Raw genomic sequence first — 21,573 nt, forward strand, 5'->3', positions numbered from 1 at the left:
CATGGGCGGAGGAGCCTGGTAGGCTGCAGTCCATGGGGTCGCTAAGAGTCTGACACAACTGAACGACTTCGCTTTCACTTTTCACTTTAACGCATTGGAGAAGGAAATGGCAACCCACTCCAGTGTTCTTGCCTGGAGAATCCCAGGGATGGGGGAGCCTGGTGGGCTGCCGTCTATGGGATCGTACCGAGTCGGACACGACTGAAGTGACTTAGCAGCAGCAGCAGCAGCAGGACACCCAGGTACCTGCACTAGGGAACTCAGTGTGTAGTTTGTGTATGTGTAGGTATGTAAAGTAGTTAAAGGGTCTCATTAAAGTTTGGAATTAGGAGATGTGGGAATATTGAGGAAGGAGGTTTAACACTGGAACTGGAGATTGGAGATGTTAGGGATAGGTGCCATGAATGCCTTTCACTTTAAGATGAAAATGGAGAATAAAAATGCAGGAATTGGTCTTAGGTGCTGTAATTTTTCATTTGTATGGCATAGATTATCTTTTTATAATGATAAGTAGGATACTGTATAATATAATGTTTGCAGTGTATTGTTTTAACTAAAAGTACTATCTGATTGAGTTTTTCTATTTGTAAACTTTTTTATTTTTTAAATTATGAAAATGTAACACATTTATAGGAGACTTGGAAAATACAGAACAAAGTTACATAGTTCCACTATATATTACAATTATTTAATTAAATTAAGATTTTTAGTTAGAGTTTCAATATCAAACTCTCAAAAATTAATAGAATGAATATACAGAGAAATAGAAGGATAGAGTAGACCTGAAAAGCTCTATGAACCAATTCAACATAATTAAGATTTATACAATTTTTACACAATGAGTGAGTGAAAGTTGCTCAGTTGTGTCTGACTCTTTCCGACCCTATGGACTATACAGTCCATGGAATTCTCTGGGCCAGAATACTGGAGTGCGTAGCCTTTCCCTTCTCCAGGGGGTCTTCCCAACCCAGGGATCAAACCCAGGTCTCCCACATATCAGGCGGATTCTTTATCAGCTGAGCCACAAGGGAAGCCCTGCTGTTGCTGCTGCTGCTGCTGCGTCGCTTCAGTCGTGTCCGACTCTGTGCAACCCCATAGACAGCAGCCCACCAGGCTCCCCCGTCCCTGGGATTCTCCAGGCAAGAACACTGGAGTGGGTTGCCATTTCCTTCTCCAATGCATGAAACTGAAAAGTGAAAGTGGAGTTGCTCAGTCATGTCTGACTCTTAGCGACCCCATGGACTGTAGCCCACCAGGCTCCTCCGTCCATGGGATTTTCCAGGCAAGAGTACTGGAGTGAGGTGCCATTGCCTTAGGATACAAATGCTATTCAAGTTCCTACAGACTACAAACTAGGAGACACTGGAACATATCCAGGGACATAAGACCAGGTGCAAAATTTGATGGTCTAAAGGTATTTTAATCATGCAGAGCCTGTTCTTTTATCACTGTGGAATAATGTGAGTTTTTCTATTTGGATTTATCTTACAAATTGTAAATAACCTAGCTAAAAATTCACTAAAGATGAAGCAAATTTAAGAAAAGGTTTAGATAGATTTACTGCTTATTCTTTTTTCCTTCCAGTTTTATTGAGATATAATTGATATACAACACTATAAATTTTAAGTGTACAGCAAAATGACTTGACATCCATATATTGTGGAATAATTACCACAGTAAGTTTAGTTAACATTTATTACCTCAGGTAGTTACAATTTTTTTATGATGAGAACTTTTAGGATCTGTTCCCTTAAGAACTTTCAAATACGCCATACAGCAGTGTTAACTCTGGTCATCATGCTGTGTTGTATATCCCCAGTACTTGTTTATCTTATAACCGGAGGTTTGTACCTTTTGACCATCTTCGTTCAATTCTCCCACTCCTACCTCCATCTGCTGCCTATCCTTGATTACTGTAAGTATAGTAGACTTTGGTGGCATTTAAATTTCTTCTTGGTGTGACACTCAATGGGTATTTGTTGTCATGTCTGCAGTTTTAGGGTGTTCCATTTAATTGAAAAGTAAATGTGTCAAAAGCTATACTTTTCACTTTACTAAAATCGCCAATGTATTTATCAAGAGTTTGGCTTAAAACTAGAGGAAAAGAGTATATTTCACTTACTTTAATTCTTTGAGTCCATTCATCTTTACTGTAGGCTTGGCCGTTGGCCGTCAAAGGAACAAGGGGCCTTTCATTTCTCGGGCCAGAGTCACAGAGTTTGAATTGGCGAGCCTGGTATGAGTCTTTTTAGGTTCTCTTCCGTCAGTCACTGTACTACCAAATTTATAGTGTGTACTGTTGACCAGTCATTCTACAAAGTCATATTAATTGCAGCCTGTCTATGAAATCACCAAACCTTAGTGGAATTCCTAGATTATTTTCTTGGTAGTCAATGGCAGTGGTTTTTAAATCTGCATTTTTGGGTGTTCATAAAACAGTGTTTGTGAAAACTCTCTAAATCTCTCCTAACATTGAAAAGGTAACCCGTCTAAATTGTACAACTCTGCTTTTATATCTTTTTTTGTGCTTTTAAATTCACTTGGCACTTCTCTTTTTGTTGGTCCATATGTATTAGCTTGGTAACTTTTTTGGTATTGATGATTCATAAATCTGCTAAAACCCAATTTTTCTATGACATATAAAATTAAATGGGGAATACAACCATACAGAAAATAAACAACATCAGGGTCCCAATTTCAAAGACAAATACCGAAAGCATGACTTAAAAAATAATGGCTTTAGGTGCAGAGGTGAGGATGAGATAGGGTGCTATGCTGACATCCAGTGAAATAAAGCTGGTTGAATGTTGGCTGTCTTGTCACCAGTTGTTAAGTTTAGCGTGTGTTTTGTTTTGTTATTTTTTTTGGTTGGTCTCATCCTGTATAGATCCAGGAACATATTTTTGCATGGCGAATTTATTTTAGCTTGAATAAGAGGCTTACAGTCAGTGTTTCCCTAAGGAATATTGCTTCTCATGTGTTTGTGTGCTAAGTCGCTTCAGTCGTGTCTGACTGTGACCCCCAGGCTCCTCTGTCTATGGGAGTCTGCAGGCAAGAATACTGGAGTGGGATGCCATGTCCTCCTCCAGGGGACCTTCCCTACCCAGGGATCGAACCCGTGTCTCTTACGTCACCTGCATTGGCAAGTGGGTTCTTTACCACGTGTGTCACCTGGGAAGCCCCATTTACTTGTTTTTTAGAAGTCTGGGAAGCTTTTAAAAAAGATTGATGCTGGTTCTACTTCCCAAAATTCTGATATAAGTGGCCTGAGGTGAAGTCTGGGTATTGGGATTTTTAAAAACTACCAAAATGATTCCAATATGCTGCCAAGGTTGTGAACTACTGCTCTATAAGATTTGTTGTTGTTGTTCAGTCACCCAGTTGTGTCTGACTCTTTGGGACCCCATGGACTACAGCACGCCAGGCCCCACTGACCCTCACCATATTCTGGAGTTTGCCCAAGTTCGTGTCCATTGCATTGGTGTTACTATCCAGCCATCTTACCCTCTGACACCCTCTTCTCCTCTTGCCTTCAATCTTTCCCAGCATCAGGGTCTTTTCCAATGAGTAGACTCTTCTCATCAGGTAGCCAAAGTATTGGAGCTTCAGCTTCAGCATCAGTCCTTCCAATGAATATTCAGGATCTATTTCCTTTAGGATGGACAGGGATCTTTCTGTTAACATTCAGCAGAACTAGCCTTCTGAAACTCTACGGCACATTTCCTGATCCACACCTGTGTGGAACAAAATAGGTCTCTTGGGATTAGAATAAGAAGTTGCCATTTGTGGAAATGCTTTTGTGCTGTTTCCTTAGTCTTAGAAATAGATGGTGTGTCAAATAGGGGTATTTTATCTAATAGGAATAGGAATCTAACAGGAACAGGAGTTTTCTCTTAAAGCTGACTTGATATCAGAAAACCTTCCTTAATAGAGAACCCACAAACCTCTCCCTAGCAATCCTTTAATGACATTTGTTATTAAAATGAACCCATACTGTTTGTGTTCAGGGATGGGTTTGTTGTGTTTTGGGGATGACCCCTAGTGATATATCAGTTGCTGAGCTAGTAATGTGGCCCTGTCTTAACGGGAAATCTTCTCTGGGCATGCCAGAGCTTGTAGGTCTCAACAAAGGCTCAAAGGGGTCAACCTCTTAGAATTTGGCATTAGGCTGCCTACTTTCTTCTAAAGCAAAGTAAATATGTGCTAGCAGATGTTAGATGTAATTATAAAATGTATCTCAACATAAAATGTTGAACCAAATATTTGTTAGCTCGAATATGATACTGTGATTTTTGTTTGTATTTCAAAAGGAAAGTTGTCTTTAATACCATGTTTTTTTCCCTGAGTATCAAAAATGTAGAAACAAAATTTATTTTATGCTCTGCCGGGAGCTGGCGAGAGGCATTCCACTCATGACAAAGGTCGTGAGGAAGGAGGCTCAGCACACGCAAAGGCGGGATCGAGCCTCAGGAGTCCCCCTGGATATTCTCGAGCATCTACCCCCAAAAACCAGAGTCTGCCTACTTTATTGCTTTGTGCTCTCACCTCTGACTTTACTGGGGGCTGTCCCCCACCACCATCTCGCTCTCTCTGTCAAAGAGTTAACTTACAGCTCCAATTAATAAAGTTCCTGGGCAATTAGGAGTGTTTAAATCCAAACCCCTCAGATAGCTCTCTAACTCGCCTGACAAGTTTACCCGGACTCCTACAGCTATGCATACGATTGTTTACAGTCTCCCAGCCTCAAAAGGCACGGGAAGCTTAAGATATTCAAATAGCTTAGAGCCTCTCAGAGAGTTAGAAACTGTCAGAATAAACTAGTAAAAGATTTCATTGATGAGCCAGTGCTTGCTGCCAAGTTTCCACATCCCCTGAATTGTATCCTTGAATGTGTATTAATTAATATAGTTGGTATGTAGAAAAAATAAGTAGTGGCCTTGGTGTTAGCAACTTTAGACCCTTAAGGTAATAAATTCTTTCCTTTGTTGTAAACCCATTGCACCTCTGCCCTATGGGAATGCAATTTTATCTAACACCTTCTGCAATGCTCTAAGACTTTTCTTTCATTCTCAACTTTTCTTTATGATGGCCACTTCTCTGCTTCTCAGTGTTGATCTTTGGAGTCATTTCTGCCTCCATGAATCTTTTTGCTTTTGATGCTTGATGTGATTGGGAAAAAAATCTGCATTAGTTTTTTTAAAAATAATTTTATTTATTTATTTTTGGCTGTGCTGGCTCTTCGTTGCTTCATGGGTTTTTTTTTTCCTAGTTGTGGTGAGCAGGGGCTACTCTCAGTTGTGGTTCGAGGGCTTCTCCCTGGGGTGGCTTCTGTTGCTGAGCGCTGACTCTGGGGCATGCGGGCTTCAGTAGGTGTTGCTCCCAGGCTCTGGAGCAGGCTCACAGGCTCAACAGTTGTGGCTCACAGGCTTAGTTGTTCCTCAGCAGGCGGGATCTTCTCAGATCGGGGTTTGAACTTGTGTCTCCTGTATTGGTGGGGCGGATTCTTTACCACGGAAGCACCAGGGAAGCCCCTGCCTTAGTTTTGAATAGTGAGGATGGGCTCGTTTCCTGAGTCTTGAAAATAGAAGAGAATAGATTATTCTGTCCAGACTGTTGAATCTATTCTCTACAGCTGGGGTGTATTGAGTAACTTGGACCACCATGAAAAGCAGATTTATCAGGTTTTCTTGTGACAGTGGTAAATAAGCACCACTATTCAGAATCTGAAAACAGAAACAACTGTCAAGGTCTGTATGACCCACTAAATACACAGAAGGAAGTGAGTTATATCTTTTTTTTTTTTTTTTTCTTTTGAAACATGGCAGTGCTTCAATAGTTTGAGTTGTGAAAACTGGCTCAGATTACTTTTTTTGTTATTCCTGTTTTTATGGTTTCGGATCAGGGTACCAAACTTTCTGTAGTCGGGTAAGTGCCAAATTTTTTGTACTCTTTATAGTACTTTTCCAATAGCCAGCCTTGGTTGATGAAAGTGCTTTGGAATAGTTTGCAGTCATTTGCCTTAATGAGCATAGGTATTTTGTTGAATGCCTCATATATGAAGCACTTATTTTCAATAGTGGAGTCAAAGACAATTTACTAGTATTTTTGTCTTTAAGCAAAGTTAAATGTGGTTAAATGGGGGACACTCAGATATTGATAAAAAGCCCAGAGCACAGCTCTTGGTCTCTTGCTGGTGCCTGTTATTGCTACTTCTAGACAGATTCTGTTTTGCTGATTTATATGACCTTTTACACCATGATTTAGAAGTGAATTTTTACATATCTCTGTTTCTTTAGATAAGCAAAAATGATTAGTGTATAGCTTTATGTTAAATCTGAAAAGAAGAGATTCTGTGTCGCATTTTTTTGTTAGGTACTGGTTGTGCTCAATTTTTGGCTCTGCCCCATGAAGCCATTTGATTTTGTTTTCAAGTGGGAAATAGCTTTGTCCTCCCCACTGGTTCTTATCAAATATATTTTTATCTTATAGGTATTAGATAATATTAAACAATTGGCTTATTCTTTTCTAGGGACCTGGTACATATATGTCACAGATGTGTTCAGAGACTGAAAGCCAGGTGTACTTTGGACAGTTGTATAAAGTATTTAGTACATTGCCTAATTCCCAGGTATCCATACAAATTAGTCTAGAGCTGAATGGCCTAGAACAGTAGCTACAACCTACATGTACTATTCAGCACTTGCAATTTGTTTAGTCCAAACTGAAATAGACTGTAAGACTACCAAACACACATTAGATTTCAAAGACTTAGTATAAAAAAGTAAAATATCTTATAATTATGTTGATTATGTTCTGAACTGATAATATTTCAGACTGGATTAAACAAAATATATTATTGAAATTGATGTCATTTATTTCTTTTTACTTTAGTATGGGTATGTAAAAATTAAAATTACACATGTGGCTCTCTATTGCATTATATTTCTGTTGGAAAACTATGATCTAGATTACATTTTTGTGACTGTATATAGTTGATGATTACAGATTGTTTTATATAATTTTTACTTTGAAATGTCAGTAGTTCCCAGCCACTTAGAGTTGTTCGGGCATATGTTGAATGGTCTCCTGGTAATGGTCATTCATTCATTCATACAACAGCCACAGCATAGTAATGTGTGCAATACTGTACTAGACTCTGGGCATACAGCATAAAGAACACATTCTCTGTCCTTAGGAAGCTTGTGATCTTGTGCTGGTTGTGCAGATGGGATTCAGTTCGGTGGTTGGAACAGTGCTCAGATGACCTTTGAGATCCTTTCTAACCCACTGCTCTGCAGATATTTGCCTACCTTGTAGCTACTTGCTATCCAGAGGATTTGCAGAGAATCATAGAATCAAGACATATAAAGGAGGCATTTCTGTTATTTCTTAGTCCATTTGCTATAGCTCTTTTTTATTCTTTAATGGAATCTCCACATTGTAAACCATGCAACTCTGTTTTTCATTTTTTTCTTCAAACAACTTCATTACCAGAAATGTTTTCTTACTATTTTGTGTAAATATGTTCTTTCATCTCTGGTTTCATCTGCTTATTATTACCATTTGCAGGGTTGCTTCATTCTGAGTGATTTCTTAGATTCACAGGTTGCAGGCAGTGGTGTGCTGGTAAACCAGCTCTTTAAGTAAAGAGCATTTGCTGATTTCTGTGGTGTAAATATTCCCACCAAGGCTGATTTGGGCTCTCAAAATTTTTGATTATCTAACAGTTGACTCTTGAGAGTCTGTAAAAAGATAGCTCTAGGACAATCAAGTCCTTCCTCTTTGTCTTTGTGGATGTTGATTCTGGTTTTCTTTAATTTTGCTGCTACTACTTCTCTGTAAAATAAATGTAAAAATATGAAAATAAGTAAAAATCCCAGTTGTTTCATCTATTAAAATATTCATACATTTAGTTTTTTATTCAGCAAATATTTATTGACTGCCAGGGATTTTTTATGATAACTTCATAATAGTTTTATGGTTCAGTTGACTATTATGCCAGAAGTCACATTTAGAAAGATAGAATTGCCGAGGTGGATAGAATGTGGATGGTCAAGCATGAGGCTGAGCTGAATTTGTATTTGGATGTCTCTAGATTGGTCCTAATGTTAGTCTTCTGTATTGGGGGTTATAGACCCATGATTTCTTCTTCAGCAAAGCTGAATGATTAGAAGTCCTGGGTGTTTGGGGTATTACCTCCTCCTGAATAAAGAGCATCCTTGTGTTTACCTGTTTAAGTGAGTAATGCAATTTATGGTATAACTGTCATGGTAGATAAGGTTTAGAGCCATAGTTTTCCCAGGCAGCATAGGTCGTGCAAGCTTTTTTCTGTGGTTGATCTCTGTAGGCTTTCAGTGGTCCTTTGTGAGGAAGGTGGAAAAACACGTGTCCTCTTATTCAACTCAGGAACTATTTGGCTCAATAAATATAAATGAATGCATGAATGATTGAGTAAAAAAGCAAATCAGGAGTTAAACAAATGGGAACCATAACTGCAACAAAAACTGTGGGAGTATAAAACTTTGTAGCACATTGGTATAGTGATTTAAATCCTAAAAGCTCCCTATAACCTCTTTAAAGTATCTGATTTAAAATAAAAGTGTGTTTAATACCACTTGACAAAAGAAAACTACTTTGAACATCATTGCTTTTAGCTTTTTTCAATCAATACTCTTTGACAAAGAGAACAGAGGATGATATCAATGGACAAAAGAATTTTGGGTTAATGCAAAGAAAGCTCTTCTTGTTAATGAGAATTGAAGTGTTAGGCCCTTGAGATAGCAAAAGTGGCTGTAGGATATTATACAACATTTTCTTGGGATGATCTCCCAAGCTTCTTTAATTTAAACACTTACTGACAAACATTTATTGTTTGTTTCATACCAGGCACTGTAATAGGTACTAAGGAGACAATTAGGGAGTAATAAACATATAGATGGCTGTCTTCTACGTGACTCTTATATATTGAGAGGCAGAGAATCAAATGAACACATCAGGATATAATGTCAAACTGTAGTTAAGTCCAGTGGGGGGAAAAATGTTGGGGACCTGATCTAGCCAGAGAGTGGGGCTGGAGGTTTTTCCTCCTGAGACAAGTGATCTATGAACTGGGAGCTGAAGGGTGAGTAGGGTAACCTAGGCACAGGCGATTGGAGAACATGTGACCTGAGAAGCAAAGGTTCTGTGGTGGGAGCTGAGTGCCTCTCCAAGGAGCTCAGGGAAGGGCATTGTGATGGGCTCAGAGAGTGAGAAGGGAGAGTGAAATGAGGGAGAGACCGGAGGGGCAGGCAGGCCCGGGTATCACAGGCCTTGCATCTATTTTAGGATTTGAACCTTCCCTTCAGAGAGCAGTGGGAATCAGTGACGGGTGACAGCACAAGAGTAACAGGAGCAGACTTGCCTTTTCAAGCTATCACTCTGGCTGCCATGAAGAATACTCAATAGAAAGGCAAGGAGTGGACATGGGGAGGCTCTTGTCTGCATGAGAGGTACTGCCTGAGAGTTAGCAGAACTGAGGAGAAGTAAGTGCATTCAAGAGATGCTTAGGAGGGAAAAGCAACAAGGCAGAGCACAGTAGAATACGGAAATGAGAGAGATGGAAGGACTTCTGGGTGCTAGCTTGAGTGATTATGGAAGCTGTATCTTTTACTGAATTAGGGTTGGAGGGCCAGGGTATTGTTGCTACTATTTTGGGGTGGGGCATATTCAGGAGATTCTTCTTACACAGTGAGACCCCATGGACTGTAGCCCACCAGACTCCTCCATCCATGGAATTCTCCAGGCAAGAGTACTGGAGTGGGTTGCCATTTCCTTCTCTAGGGGATCTTCCCAACCCAGGGATGGGACCTGGGTCTCCTGCATTGTAGGTAGATTCTTTACCAGAATCTGAGATTGTGAGCTCAGATTCTGAGCCACCAGAAAAGCCCATAAGATACCTTAAGATGCCCAAATGGAAACGTCATGTATGTGGTTGGCTGTACCATCTTGGAGTTTTAAGGAATCAGTGCTAGAGAGAAGCTCTTAAAGCTTATTGGCAGGTAGATGGTAACTTATGTCAATGAGTATAGGGCAGTGATCCTCAAAATGTGGTCCCTCCTACCAGAAGCACTGATAGCACCTGGAAACTTGTTAGAAATGGACAGTCTCAGCCCCTTCCCCAGACCTGCTGAATCTGAAACTCGGATGGGGTCCAGCATTCTGTGTTCTAAGAAGCCATATTGGCGGTGCTGATGCTGATGACATTAAAGTTGAGAGTGCCCAGGCTTGGGGGAAAGTATGGAGTATGAAGAATCTGAGTCTGGAGTTGAACCTTGAGGAGACGGGAGGTGAAGAATGACTTTGCACAGGACATTGGGATGGAGTAGTGTTGAGAGGGGTAGAATCCAGAAACAATGAAGAGAATATTCAGAGGGAATTACCTGTTCCTGACATATTAATAGTAAATAAAATGATGCTTGCAGAATCTTCTCTGGATTTAGAATAAGCAAATCCAGAGAGAGAGAAAATAGATTAGTGATTGTCAGGGATGGAGAGTGGGGGGAGATGGAATGAAGAGTTACTACAAATGGGTATAGTTTCTTTCTGGGGTGACAAAAATGGTTTGAAGTCAGTGGTGTGAACTGTTGTTCAGCCACTCAGTTGTGTCCGACTCTTTGCAACCCCATGGACTACAGCACACCAGGCTTCCCTATTCTTCACCATCTCCTGGAGTTTGCTCAAACTTGTATCCATCAAGTCGGTGATGCCATCCAACCATCTCATCCTCTGTTGTCCCCTTCTCCTCCTGCCTTCTATCTTTCCCAGCATCAGGGTCTTTTCTAATGAGTCAGTTCTTCCCATCAGGTGGCCAAAATATTGGAACTTCAGCTTCAGCATCAGTCCTTCCAATGAATGTTTAGGGTTGATTTCCTTTAGGATTGACTGGTTTGATCTCCTTGCAGTGCAGGGACTCTCAAGAGTCTACTCTAACACCACAGTTCAAAAGCATCAATTGTTCAGCGCTCAGCCTTCCTTATTGAATTGTGACTGTACTGAAATTGTGATTTGTGACTATACTAAAAATCACATTACGAAAACACTGAAAATCACTAAGTTGTGTACTTTAGAAAGGCTAAAATGATCAATTTTATTTCATTACAAGAATTTCACCTGGGTTTAGCAGTAAGGAGATCATTGGTGACCTTAGTGAGACATGTTCTTGGCATGGATGAGGGTAGAAACAGAGTTGGTTAAGATGTGAGAGAAGAGAAAGTGGTAGCAGTGAGATGAGTAATTTTTCAGAGAAGTCTTATTTTAAAGAGGAAGCCAAAGAGAGGGTAGTGGTTGAAGTCAAGAAAATTTTTTATTTTAAAAATGGTAGGAACCTGAAAAATGTTAAAATTCTATTGGGAGGGGTCCAAGAGAGAGATATAGAAAGGAAAGAAATCATCCATTGTGTTGAATAATTATGCAGTTTCAGAGTGGGAGGAACTTTTGAGTTTACTAAAGCCTGATGTATTCCTAAACTTCACCTCCATTTCACACAACAATGTAGGTGGAAAATATTCCTTGCAAGTCATCTTCCAATTCAAACTTGAACGTTGTGTGGGTCAGGTATCTTGCTGCCTTCCAGGACCAACCATTTTATTTTTAGATGCTGCTGACTACATCGGGTGGTTGAGAAAACTCAACAGGAAAGATTTATTTATAAAACGGGAGATAATATGACTTGTAGACACAATGGGGGAGGAGACATTGGGACCTATTGAGAGAGTAGCATTGAAACATATTTATTACCATATATAAAATTAGATAACCTGGGGAAATTTGATGTATGATGCAGGGAGCTCAAATCAGGTGCTCTGTGACAACTAGAGGGGATGAGGTGGGAGGTGGGAGAGAGGTTCCAGAAGGTGGGGACATATGTATACGTATGGCTGATTCATGTTAGTGTATAGCAGAAACCAACGCAATATTGTAAAGCAATTGTTCTCTGATTAAAAATAAGTATATTTAAATAAAAAATATTTCTTTTATCGAGTAAAATCTTTCAGCTTCTTAAGGGTACTTTCCAACTTATTTTAGCCCTTCATCCTCACTGCCTGAAGAACCCAGTGCCGTCGCTTCCTGAACCTTTTGTGAATTATCTGGTATTGATTGGGTCGATGCTGATTTTTCCACTGTTACCTTAGTATTCAGTTTTCTTAGTCTTCTAAATTATTGTCACGCATTTATCTGATTTCCAGCTTTCAGAATTTTATTGATGTTGTCTGCTCTCATCTCCCTGACCTTGTTGGATTCCATGTTAAAAAGCCCTTTAGAATTCTCCTTCTGGTGGGGTTTTGGTAGATACAAAATTTATTGTCACCTTTATCATTTTCTCTCTCTTTTTCCCACAGAGAATGTGTAACATGTCTCTGTGTCCCTTCACTTTTATGGTTGCTCTCCTTTGACTGTGTATGTGCCAGGTGCCATTAATAAGCCATTTTTCTCTTGCCTAGTTACGAGGGCAGCTTTCTGCCTTCATGAGGATTAAATGTGTTAATGTGTCTAAATTACCCAGCATAGTAAGTTTTGGTAAAAAAGGTATGTCATCAACTTCCCCCAGTCCTGAGGATGTGACTTAATTTTATTGCATCCTTATTATATTAAATGTCTGCCTGTCTTTCTAGCTTGCTGTGACTGCCTTCTATCCTAATTTCGTCAGATGGCCTATTAACTCTCCCTTCACTCTCAAGTCTACATGTTTGATCACCACATCACTAGAGTTGTCTTTTCAGTTGTTGGTAGAGACTGGCTGTGCTAGGACAAGAGATATCATCATAATCTCACCATGCTTTGCAGACAGTAAGAAAGACTGGATTTGGAGCTTGTCTGATAACCTATATTTGTGCATTTGTTTAGCTGAGTCTAGGTGGGAAGGTATACTTGAAGAAGTAAGGGGCACCTTCAATTCTTATAATTTCTTCTATCTTTTTTAAATGCTGAGCTTTTCTTTTCTTTACCAAAGCAGTAGTTTTTGATCTAGTGTTTGTGGAGAGAATTCAGAGGATCAGTGAATTTAGATGACAAAAATTCTTTATTTTCACTAACCTTATAAGATAATGTGCGTGTGTTCAGTTGCTCAGTCGTGTCCAGCTCTTTGTGACCCCATGAACCACCTACCAGGCTCTTGTGTTCGTGGGATTTTCTGGGCGAGAATATTCGAATGGATTGCCATTTCCTCCTCCAGGGGATCTTCCTGTCCCAGGGATTGAATGCCAGTGTCTCCTGCATTGGCAGGTGGATTCTTTACCACTGAACCACCTGGGAAGTCCCAATTTATAAGATTAAATTCAACAACTGGGTTGGCTGAAAAGTTTGTTTGGATTTTTCTGTAAGATAATTTTTCCAAAAGATGTAACAGCAGTAAAACCTGAACGAACTTTTTGGTAACTCAATATAAATGTTGTAAATAATAAACTATAGTAGTATTAGCAATTCAAGTGACTTTTTCACAATAGAAACTATAGACATTTTAATATCCCATTACAGCTGTTGTGTATATCTTAAGATATTTATGTTCACTCCTTTAAAACTATAATCAGACCTACTACTAATATGTTAAGAATGGTATTGTACATAATTAAGTATTGTATTATGTATTTGTTTTTGTTATGTTTTGATAACTTTACATTTAATTACATTTGTCTTTTATCAGTTCTATGTATTTTATTCATTTGAAAACATTCTGAAAAGAGGGATCCACAGGCTTCATGAGAATGCTGCAGGGGTCCATGACAAACAAAAGGTTCTGAACCTTGTCCTAAAAAGACACATTCCTACAAAGGAATGTGTTGTTATTTATATAAATTAGTATTTTTTCTTAGATCCATAGCTACTACTTTCACTAGCTTAATCCATTAAAATTTGCTTCTTAATATATGATTTATGTCTTTACAAGATATTTGAAAAGGGGGCTTTTTTTTTTTTCCCTATGTGTTCAGATAGCATTGAAAAAGAACTCTTTAAATCAGGATGAAATACCTAGAATAACCCTTCCTTAACATAGGTTAACTTTGAAGTTTCAGGACTTTAACATTTCTGTTAGGCTGCCTTGCTTAAGATAACCTACTGTTTTTAAATTAAGTTATCAGGATGCTGAAACTCAGTGATGTTGATGTTGCATTTCAGTTCGCGGCTTAGCAGCCATCGGTTCAAGTTCCCTTGACTGGTTGTGATACAAGACTTAGTTCTATGTTAATTATGTGTTAAAACCTTAAAGAGTCATTTTCTCCCCATGAAGTGTCTTCTGTGGTGTTCCCCGCTGGGCCCCCCACTTTGTGTGGTACATTTGACTTTGTGATTGGCAGGTGCCTGACAGCTCTGTTCATTCAGGTCAGCAGTGGAGGCTGGGCCAAGCTACTGAGAGCCTTGAGGTCAAGTTTCTTGCCTTGGACACCTTGGAACATTGTTAGTGTTAAAGCTCCAATGCCAGTTCTGCTAACTGACCTGAACTTGATACTAGAGTTTTATGTTGCCTAAAGAAGGCCTGCTAAGTTGCTCTAAAAACTTAAATAAAGGATGAAGCACTCAGTTTTCGATGCAGTAGGTCTCCACTTTTCCTAGAACCCGAGAGGAGATTGTTTGGAAGCAGGATGGCATTTTCCTTAGCATTTTTTGTGGGGATGAAGGTGGGGGTAGGGGAGCAGAATGGAAGTGGTGGCATTTAATCTGTGAAAGTAACTGCCAGGTTTTATTGACCTGAATACATTGTCCCCCTTAAACTTTTATGTTTGTATTTGCCATATGGGCTTTCCTGATGGCTCAGATGGTAAAGAATCTGCTTGTAATGCAGGAGACTCAGGTTTGATTCCTGAGTTGGGAAGATCTCCTGGAGAAGGGAATGGCTACCCAGTCCAGTATTCTTGCCTGGAGAATCCCCATGGACAGAGGAGCCTGGTGGGCTACAGTCCATAGGGTTGCAGAGAGTCAGACACAACTGAATGACTTTCACTTTCACCACTTTGCCGTATTCCTGCCAGATGGTTATTTCTCTTTCTGATTACCTCTCATGATGATGCATGTTTTACTTAATGAAACACTCATTGTTGATAATAGTCATAATACTTATTGAGTGGTTCCTTTGTGCTAGGCACTATAGGAAGGACATTATTTTTTTTAATGAAATCCAACAACAGTTCTGTGAATATTAAATTAGTAACTTCATTTCACAAATCAGGAAAGCAAAACAGATAGAGGTAAAATTGGCTTGAGCTCCCAGCCAATATGTGGCAGAGTTGGAATTTGAAGGCAATCTGATCACAGAGCTCTGGTTCCTAAATCTGCTCTCTCTTAACTCAGCTTGTTGGATTCAAGCAATTTCAGAAGCGCTTGAGTTAAGCTGTAGGAGTAGTTAATTAGTAGGATCTGATGTGTTATATAAGTTTACCATGTTGACAGCTGTGAAACCAAACAAGCATGTATCCAACTGACATATTATTTTGAGTATTCAAAATGCATGTCTTTAATGTTACTTTTCTTTTGTCTTCATAGGGATGCTTCCTTTGGAAATTGCACTTACAATCTCACCATCCTTGACTGTTTGCAGGGAATCAGAAAGGTAATAACAATTTCCTTGCTGTAGCTGCCATCGTAATTTAACAATATGAAAAAGGAGTGGAGTTGCTATCTTTGTTGTTGGAGAGAAGGGAGAGGGGGTAGTAAGAAGGTGGCTTTCTACTTGAACGATGGTTGATCTGCAAAATACAGACCACAGGGCCAACAGGGGAGGTGTTCTGGGGGATAACTCTTCTTATAGACGCGGAAGGGGTCTCCCTTTCTCATTTAAACTATTTGTGTTAGCATTTCTACCTGCTGCCATTGCCGTGACCTTGCTCTGTCACCTGCTCAGCTTCCTTATCAAGCTAGATCTTGGTGTGAGAGAGGCAGGAAGTCATCTAAGCCACAACTCTCCTCTGTCAGTGTGGAGAACATTCCCACCTTGCTTTTCTCATTGGATAGTATTACATACCCAGGAAGTAGTCAGCAGGTTAGATATTATTATCTCACTTTTACAGATGAGGAAACAACCCCAGAGAGGTTAAGTCACTCTCAGGGCCACAGGGAGTTATTAGGGCTTCTTCTAACTCAGATTTCCATATCAGTCTGGAGTTCCTTCTAGTATCTTATCTGGGTATGTCATAAACCCATGGTTGTCCCAGTGTGGGAACTTGTGCAGAGATGCGGATGCTCAGACCTCATCCAATAGCAACTGGACCATGAACTCTGGGAGCGGTGCCCTGCTGTCTGTGTGATCCGACGCATCTAAAGTTTACAGCCATAGTTACGGAGTTATTTATATACGTTGTGGAGAAGTTAATCCAAAAGACTGTTGAGAACTTTGGAATATGTTTTAGCAACATTGATTTACAGTCTCAGTCATGCATGTTATGCTGTGAATTCTAAAGAAGCTTCAGAGTACATCATTGCATCTCGAACATACAGCCATGACTTTTACCAGCCAGGAATGTATGTATTTCATAACCCATTGGCAAGGGTCATCGTGTAAATATAGTATCAGTAGTGAGCTTTGTTCTAGATTCTTTTCTCTGATGCAGTATAACATTGCTTTTGCCTTATTTTAAGTTGAGAAAATTGCTATGGTAAAATATGTACTTGTTTTCCGTATGTTTGTTTTTGATTTTGTTATTTCATTTTAAAATGAACTTAAACTCTGTAAAACTTTAAAATGGTTTTCAAACATTTTTCGTTTCACTTAAAAACTATCAAGATAACCTAGCCTATCTCCTGCGAATAACATCACCAACCCACACTTCCAATAACACAAGAACCCTTATGTATATTTCACCCAGTATACAATCCAGAATTGTAGCATTTAAAAAATATGACTCAATGGAGAAGGGTAATTTATTTATGGTCACTATTATTATTATTGCTTATCCTGCCATCTGGTACAAGCTGTTTCTTTTATAATACATATGAAATTGAAGAAGAGTTCACACTGGAGTATCCCTCCTGTTGTTATGGTAACTGATAACTTGATACAGACATTTATGACATCCTTGCTCATGTAAAAGGAGGACATGACTTTGTTCATTAATAAGGTCTTCTGTAAATTTCTTGTTTCATTAAATGCTGGGGTTTATTTTACCCAAATGTAAATGAGATTTAGAGGATCTGATTGATTGTTCCACATGTCTCTAAGTAACTGGGACACATTGCCTCTCTGAATGCTCTTATATGGGGCTTCCCAGGTGGCGCAGTTGTAAAGAATCCACCTGCCCATGTAGGAGACTCAAGAAACACAGGTTTGATCCTGGGTCAGGAAGATCCTCTGGGGTGAGGTGGGCTACAGTCCAGGGGATCGAAAAGAGTTGGGCATGATCGAGCGTGTGCACATGCCCACACACACACACACACACTCTCAGACTATTTTTGTGGCAGTGAGTACTGTATCTCCTATGAAGGCAGAGTATGTCCACATTTTTGCCTTTTTAGAAAGCATATCTTTCTGATTTTGATGTATTGGCATCATTATAAGCACAGGTTGTATATGTGTGAACTACACATAGAGGCATACACAAACACAAACACTCTTTAAAAAAAGAGGAAGCAAAGTGGTAGTTCAGGGCATGTATTCTCACTGTTTTGTCTGGAATGGTACATGAAGATGAAGTAAGTTGCTTTGTTTAAAGGTGAAATAATTGAGATAGGTTGTTCTGCTTGTCCTGTAGAGGTTGTCTGAACCAGTGTTGTCAGAGTCACTTAGGAAGGCATTTAAAAAACGATGATCCCACCCTCAAAAAACCTGATTTCATAGTTCTGCGATGGGGCCCAGGGGTCTGTATTTTAAATATAAATTACCTTAAGTGCAGGTGTTCTACATTTTGGAAAACACCGGTCTCTAAGGTATTTTCAAAGATAGATGTACTAAACTTGGCTTAAGAGATTCTTGTATTTTTAATGACTTGATCATGTAACTTTTAAAAGTAACTGATTTTGTATTCTAAGGTAATTTGTATAGCTTCATGACTTATAAAACAAAAGACACCTCTTCAAAATATTATGTCTGAATAAGCCAGATACTTTTAAATTCTAAATCATTGGTTATAAAAAAGAAGTATGAAAATTTTCTTTGTTGTTAAAAGATCAATTCTTCCTTCTAAATTGTAAGAGTAGTCAAGTACATTTTTACTCTTTCAAAAACTAACACTGTAAAACAAATTCTCTCATTGTAGACTTTAGGAACAAATAAGGGCCTATTAAGTAAAAACTCCCTTTTTACCAAATATCTCATTAATGATAAAAAGGAAAAAAACCTGAGAATAACTGATTTTTCTTCCAGCTGAAAATTTAATCACAATTATATATTCTGTTATAGTTAAGTATGAATTAATTGCACAGTTCCCAATAGGTTTTAACTATACATTTATAGTATGATCCATTTAATATATATGAATAATTTTAATTAAAAACTAATGTGTATTAGAACTCAAGAAGCATATTGTGTGGGACATATTTTCATATTTTTCTAAGTGTTTAGTCCCAAAGACAGCCCCAAAGCAAAATTATGTATGTTAGATGGTTTCTAGATATGTATTACGAATTGAAAGTTTCAAATTTTCTCCTTCAGGTCAGGCAGAATCATTTGTGAGCAGGAATTCCAGAAATGCCTAGAAGTCGTTATCAATTTCACATGAAAAACTAATTCAAATTCTGCTTTTAGGGATTACAACATGGATTTTTTGACTTTGAGACATTTGATGTGGATGAATATGAACATTATGAGGTTTGTACATTTTAATTTTTTGGAAGCTATAATTTCACATTGATTAAATTGTTCTTTTATTCCTAGCACTCAGGTATTACAAATTGATTGACTGCTAAATAAAAGCATTCTGCAGTTTTCTATAGTTGTCAGCTTCATCCTTTCAGCTTTGATTATTGCCTTTGAACTAGGAGTTATCAAAATTTTAGTTAGGAAAATACCATGTCTCTCTATATTCTTTCATCAAACCTTTATTGACAGTTACTTTGAACCTTTAGTTTATAAGAAAAAACAATTTAAAAGTATAATTTGGTAGTAAAATCATGTTACTTTTATTTAAAAATCTGGGTTTTGATTAAAACAAAACCAGATTTGTGTCTTGTAATATTTTTGATTGTGTATATCTTGATTTGAAAGGTGGCTGAATGTACTCAGTTCTGAGAGTTGGTTGAATTTTTTTTTTTTACCATGGGATCATAACAAAGGGTTCCCCTAGTGGCTCAGCCATAAAGAATCTGCTTGCAATTTGTGAGATGCAGAAGAGGGGTTGGGAAGATCCCCTGGAGGAAGAAATAGCAATCCACTTTAGTATTCTTGCCTGAAAAATACCACGGACAGAGAAGACTGGCAGGCTACAGTCCATGCAGTTGCAAAGAGTCTAACATGACTGAGTGACTAAACACAGACACACACACTATTACAAAGTTTTTGAATAGTTATCTTGCCTGCTCAGCAAGGCAGTTTAGGCAAAGGCTGTCCAAGTTACACTGTGCTATAAGGAGGTGTTAGGAAAGAGCACTTCCAGGTTAGTAGAGGAGTCTTCAGTTCAGTTCACTTCAGTCACTCAGTTGTGTCTGACTCTTTGTGACCATATGAACTGTAGCACTCCAGGCCGCCCTGTCCATCACCAACTCCTGGAGTTTACCCAAACTCATGTCCATTGAATCAGTGATGCCATCCAACCATCTCATCCTCTGGCGTCCCACCTTGAATCTTTTCCAGCATGAGGGTCTTTTCAAATGAGTCAGCTCTTTGCATTGGGTGGCCAAAGTATTGGAGCTTCAGCTTCAACATCAGTCCTTCCAATGAACATCCAGGACTGATCTCCTTTAGGATGGACTGGTTGGATCTCCTTGCAGTCCAAGGGACTCTCAAGAGTATTCTCCAATACCACAGTTCAAAAGCATCAGTTCTTCAGCATTCAGCTTTCTTTATAGTCCAACTCTCACATCCATACATGACCACTGGAAAAACCATAGCCTTGACTAGACAGACCTTTGTTGGCAAAGTAATGTCTCTACTTTTTAATATGTTGTCTAGGTTGGTCATAACTTTCATGGCTGCAATCACCATCTGCAGTGACTTTGGAGCCCCCAAAAATAAAGTCAGCCACTGTTTACACTGTTTCCCATCTATTTACCATGAAGTGATGGGACTGGATGCCACGATCTTCGTTTTCTGAATGTTGAGCTTTAAGCCAACTTTCTCACTCTCCTCTTTGACTTTCATGAAGAGGCTCTTTAGTTCTTCTTCACTTTCTGCCATAAGGGTGGTGTCATCTGCATATCTGAGGTTATTGATATTTCTCCCAGCAATCTTGATCAAGCTTGTGCTTCATCCAGCCCAGCATTTCTCATGATGTACTCTGCATATAAGTTAAATAAACAGGGTGACAATATACAGCCTTGACGTACTCCTTTCCCTATTTGGAACCAGTCGGTTGTTCCATGTCCAGTTCTAACTGTTGCTTCCTGACCTGCATACAGATTTCTCAAGAGGCAGGTCCGGTGGTCTGGTATTCCCATCTCTTTCAGAATTTTCCCCAGTTTATTGTGATCCACACAGTTAAAGGATTTGGCATAGTCAATAAAGCAGAAATAGATGTTTTTCTGGAACTCTCTTGCTTTTTCCATGATCCAGCAGATGTTGGCAATTTGATCTCTGGTTCCTCTGCCTTTTCTAAAACCAGCTTGAACATCTGGAAGTTCACAGTTCACGTATTGCTGATGCCTGGCTTGGAGAATTTTGAGCATTACTTTACTAGCGTGTGAGATGAGTGCAATTGTGCAATAGTTTGAGCATTCTTTGGCAGTGCCTTTCTTTGGGATTGGAATGAAAACTGACCTTTTCCAATCCTGTGGCCACTGCTGAGTTTTCCAAATTTGCTGACATATTGAGTGCAACACTTTCACAGTATCATCTTTTAGGATTTGAAATAGCTCAACTGGAATTCTATCACCTCCACTAGCTTTGTTTGTAGTGATGCTTCCTAAGGCCCACTTGATCTCGCATTCCAGGATGTCTGGCTCTAGGTGAGTGATCACACCATCATGATTATCTGGGTCATGAAGATCTTTTTTGTACAGTTCTTCTGTGTATTCTTGCCACCTCTTCTTAATATCTTCTGCTTCTGTTAGGTCCCTACCATTTCTGTCCTTTATGGAGCCCAACTATGCATGAAATGTTCCATTGGTATCTTTAATTTTCTTGAAGAGATCTCTAGTCTTTCCCATTCTGTTGTTTTCCTCTATTTCTTTGCATTGATTGCTGAAGAAGGCTTTCTTATCTCTCCTTGCTATTCTTTGGAACTCTGCATTCAGATGCTTATATCTTTCCTTTTTTCCTTTGCTTTTCGCTTCTCTTCTTTTCATAGCTATTTGTAAGGCTTCCTCAGACAGCCATTTTGCTTTTTTGCATTTCTTTTTCTTGGGGATGGTCTTGATCCCTGTCTCCTGTACAGTGTCATGAACCTTCATCCATAGTTCATCAGGCACTCTGTCTATCAGATCTAGTCCCTTAAATCTATTTCTCACTTCCACTGTATA

General features: G+C 39.0%; 1 protein-coding gene across 19 annotated transcripts in view; it reads left to right on the forward strand.

Moving 5' to 3' along the window:
* Positions 1-21,573, forward strand: part of CDC14A (cell division cycle 14A) — a 210,689-nt gene that overhangs the window by 94,657 nt on the left and 94,459 nt on the right. For all 19 annotated transcript variants that reach the window (XM_086391454.1, XM_086391462.1, XM_086391465.1 and 16 more), the window contains 2 exons: positions 15,514-15,580; positions 18,707-18,769. In XM_086391454.1, coding sequence (XP_086247580.1) covers positions 15,514-15,580; positions 18,707-18,769 — 130 coding nt within the window. The remainder of the gene's footprint in view (positions 1-15,513; positions 15,581-18,706; positions 18,770-21,573) is intronic.

The sequence above is a fragment of the Bos grunniens genome, chromosome 3, assembly GCF_055505025.1.
Source record: "Bos grunniens cultivar Pamir isolate PY7600 chromosome 3, Bosgru_T2T1.0, whole genome shotgun sequence".
Classification (NCBI taxonomy): Eukaryota; Metazoa; Chordata; class Mammalia; order Artiodactyla; family Bovidae; genus Bos; species Bos grunniens.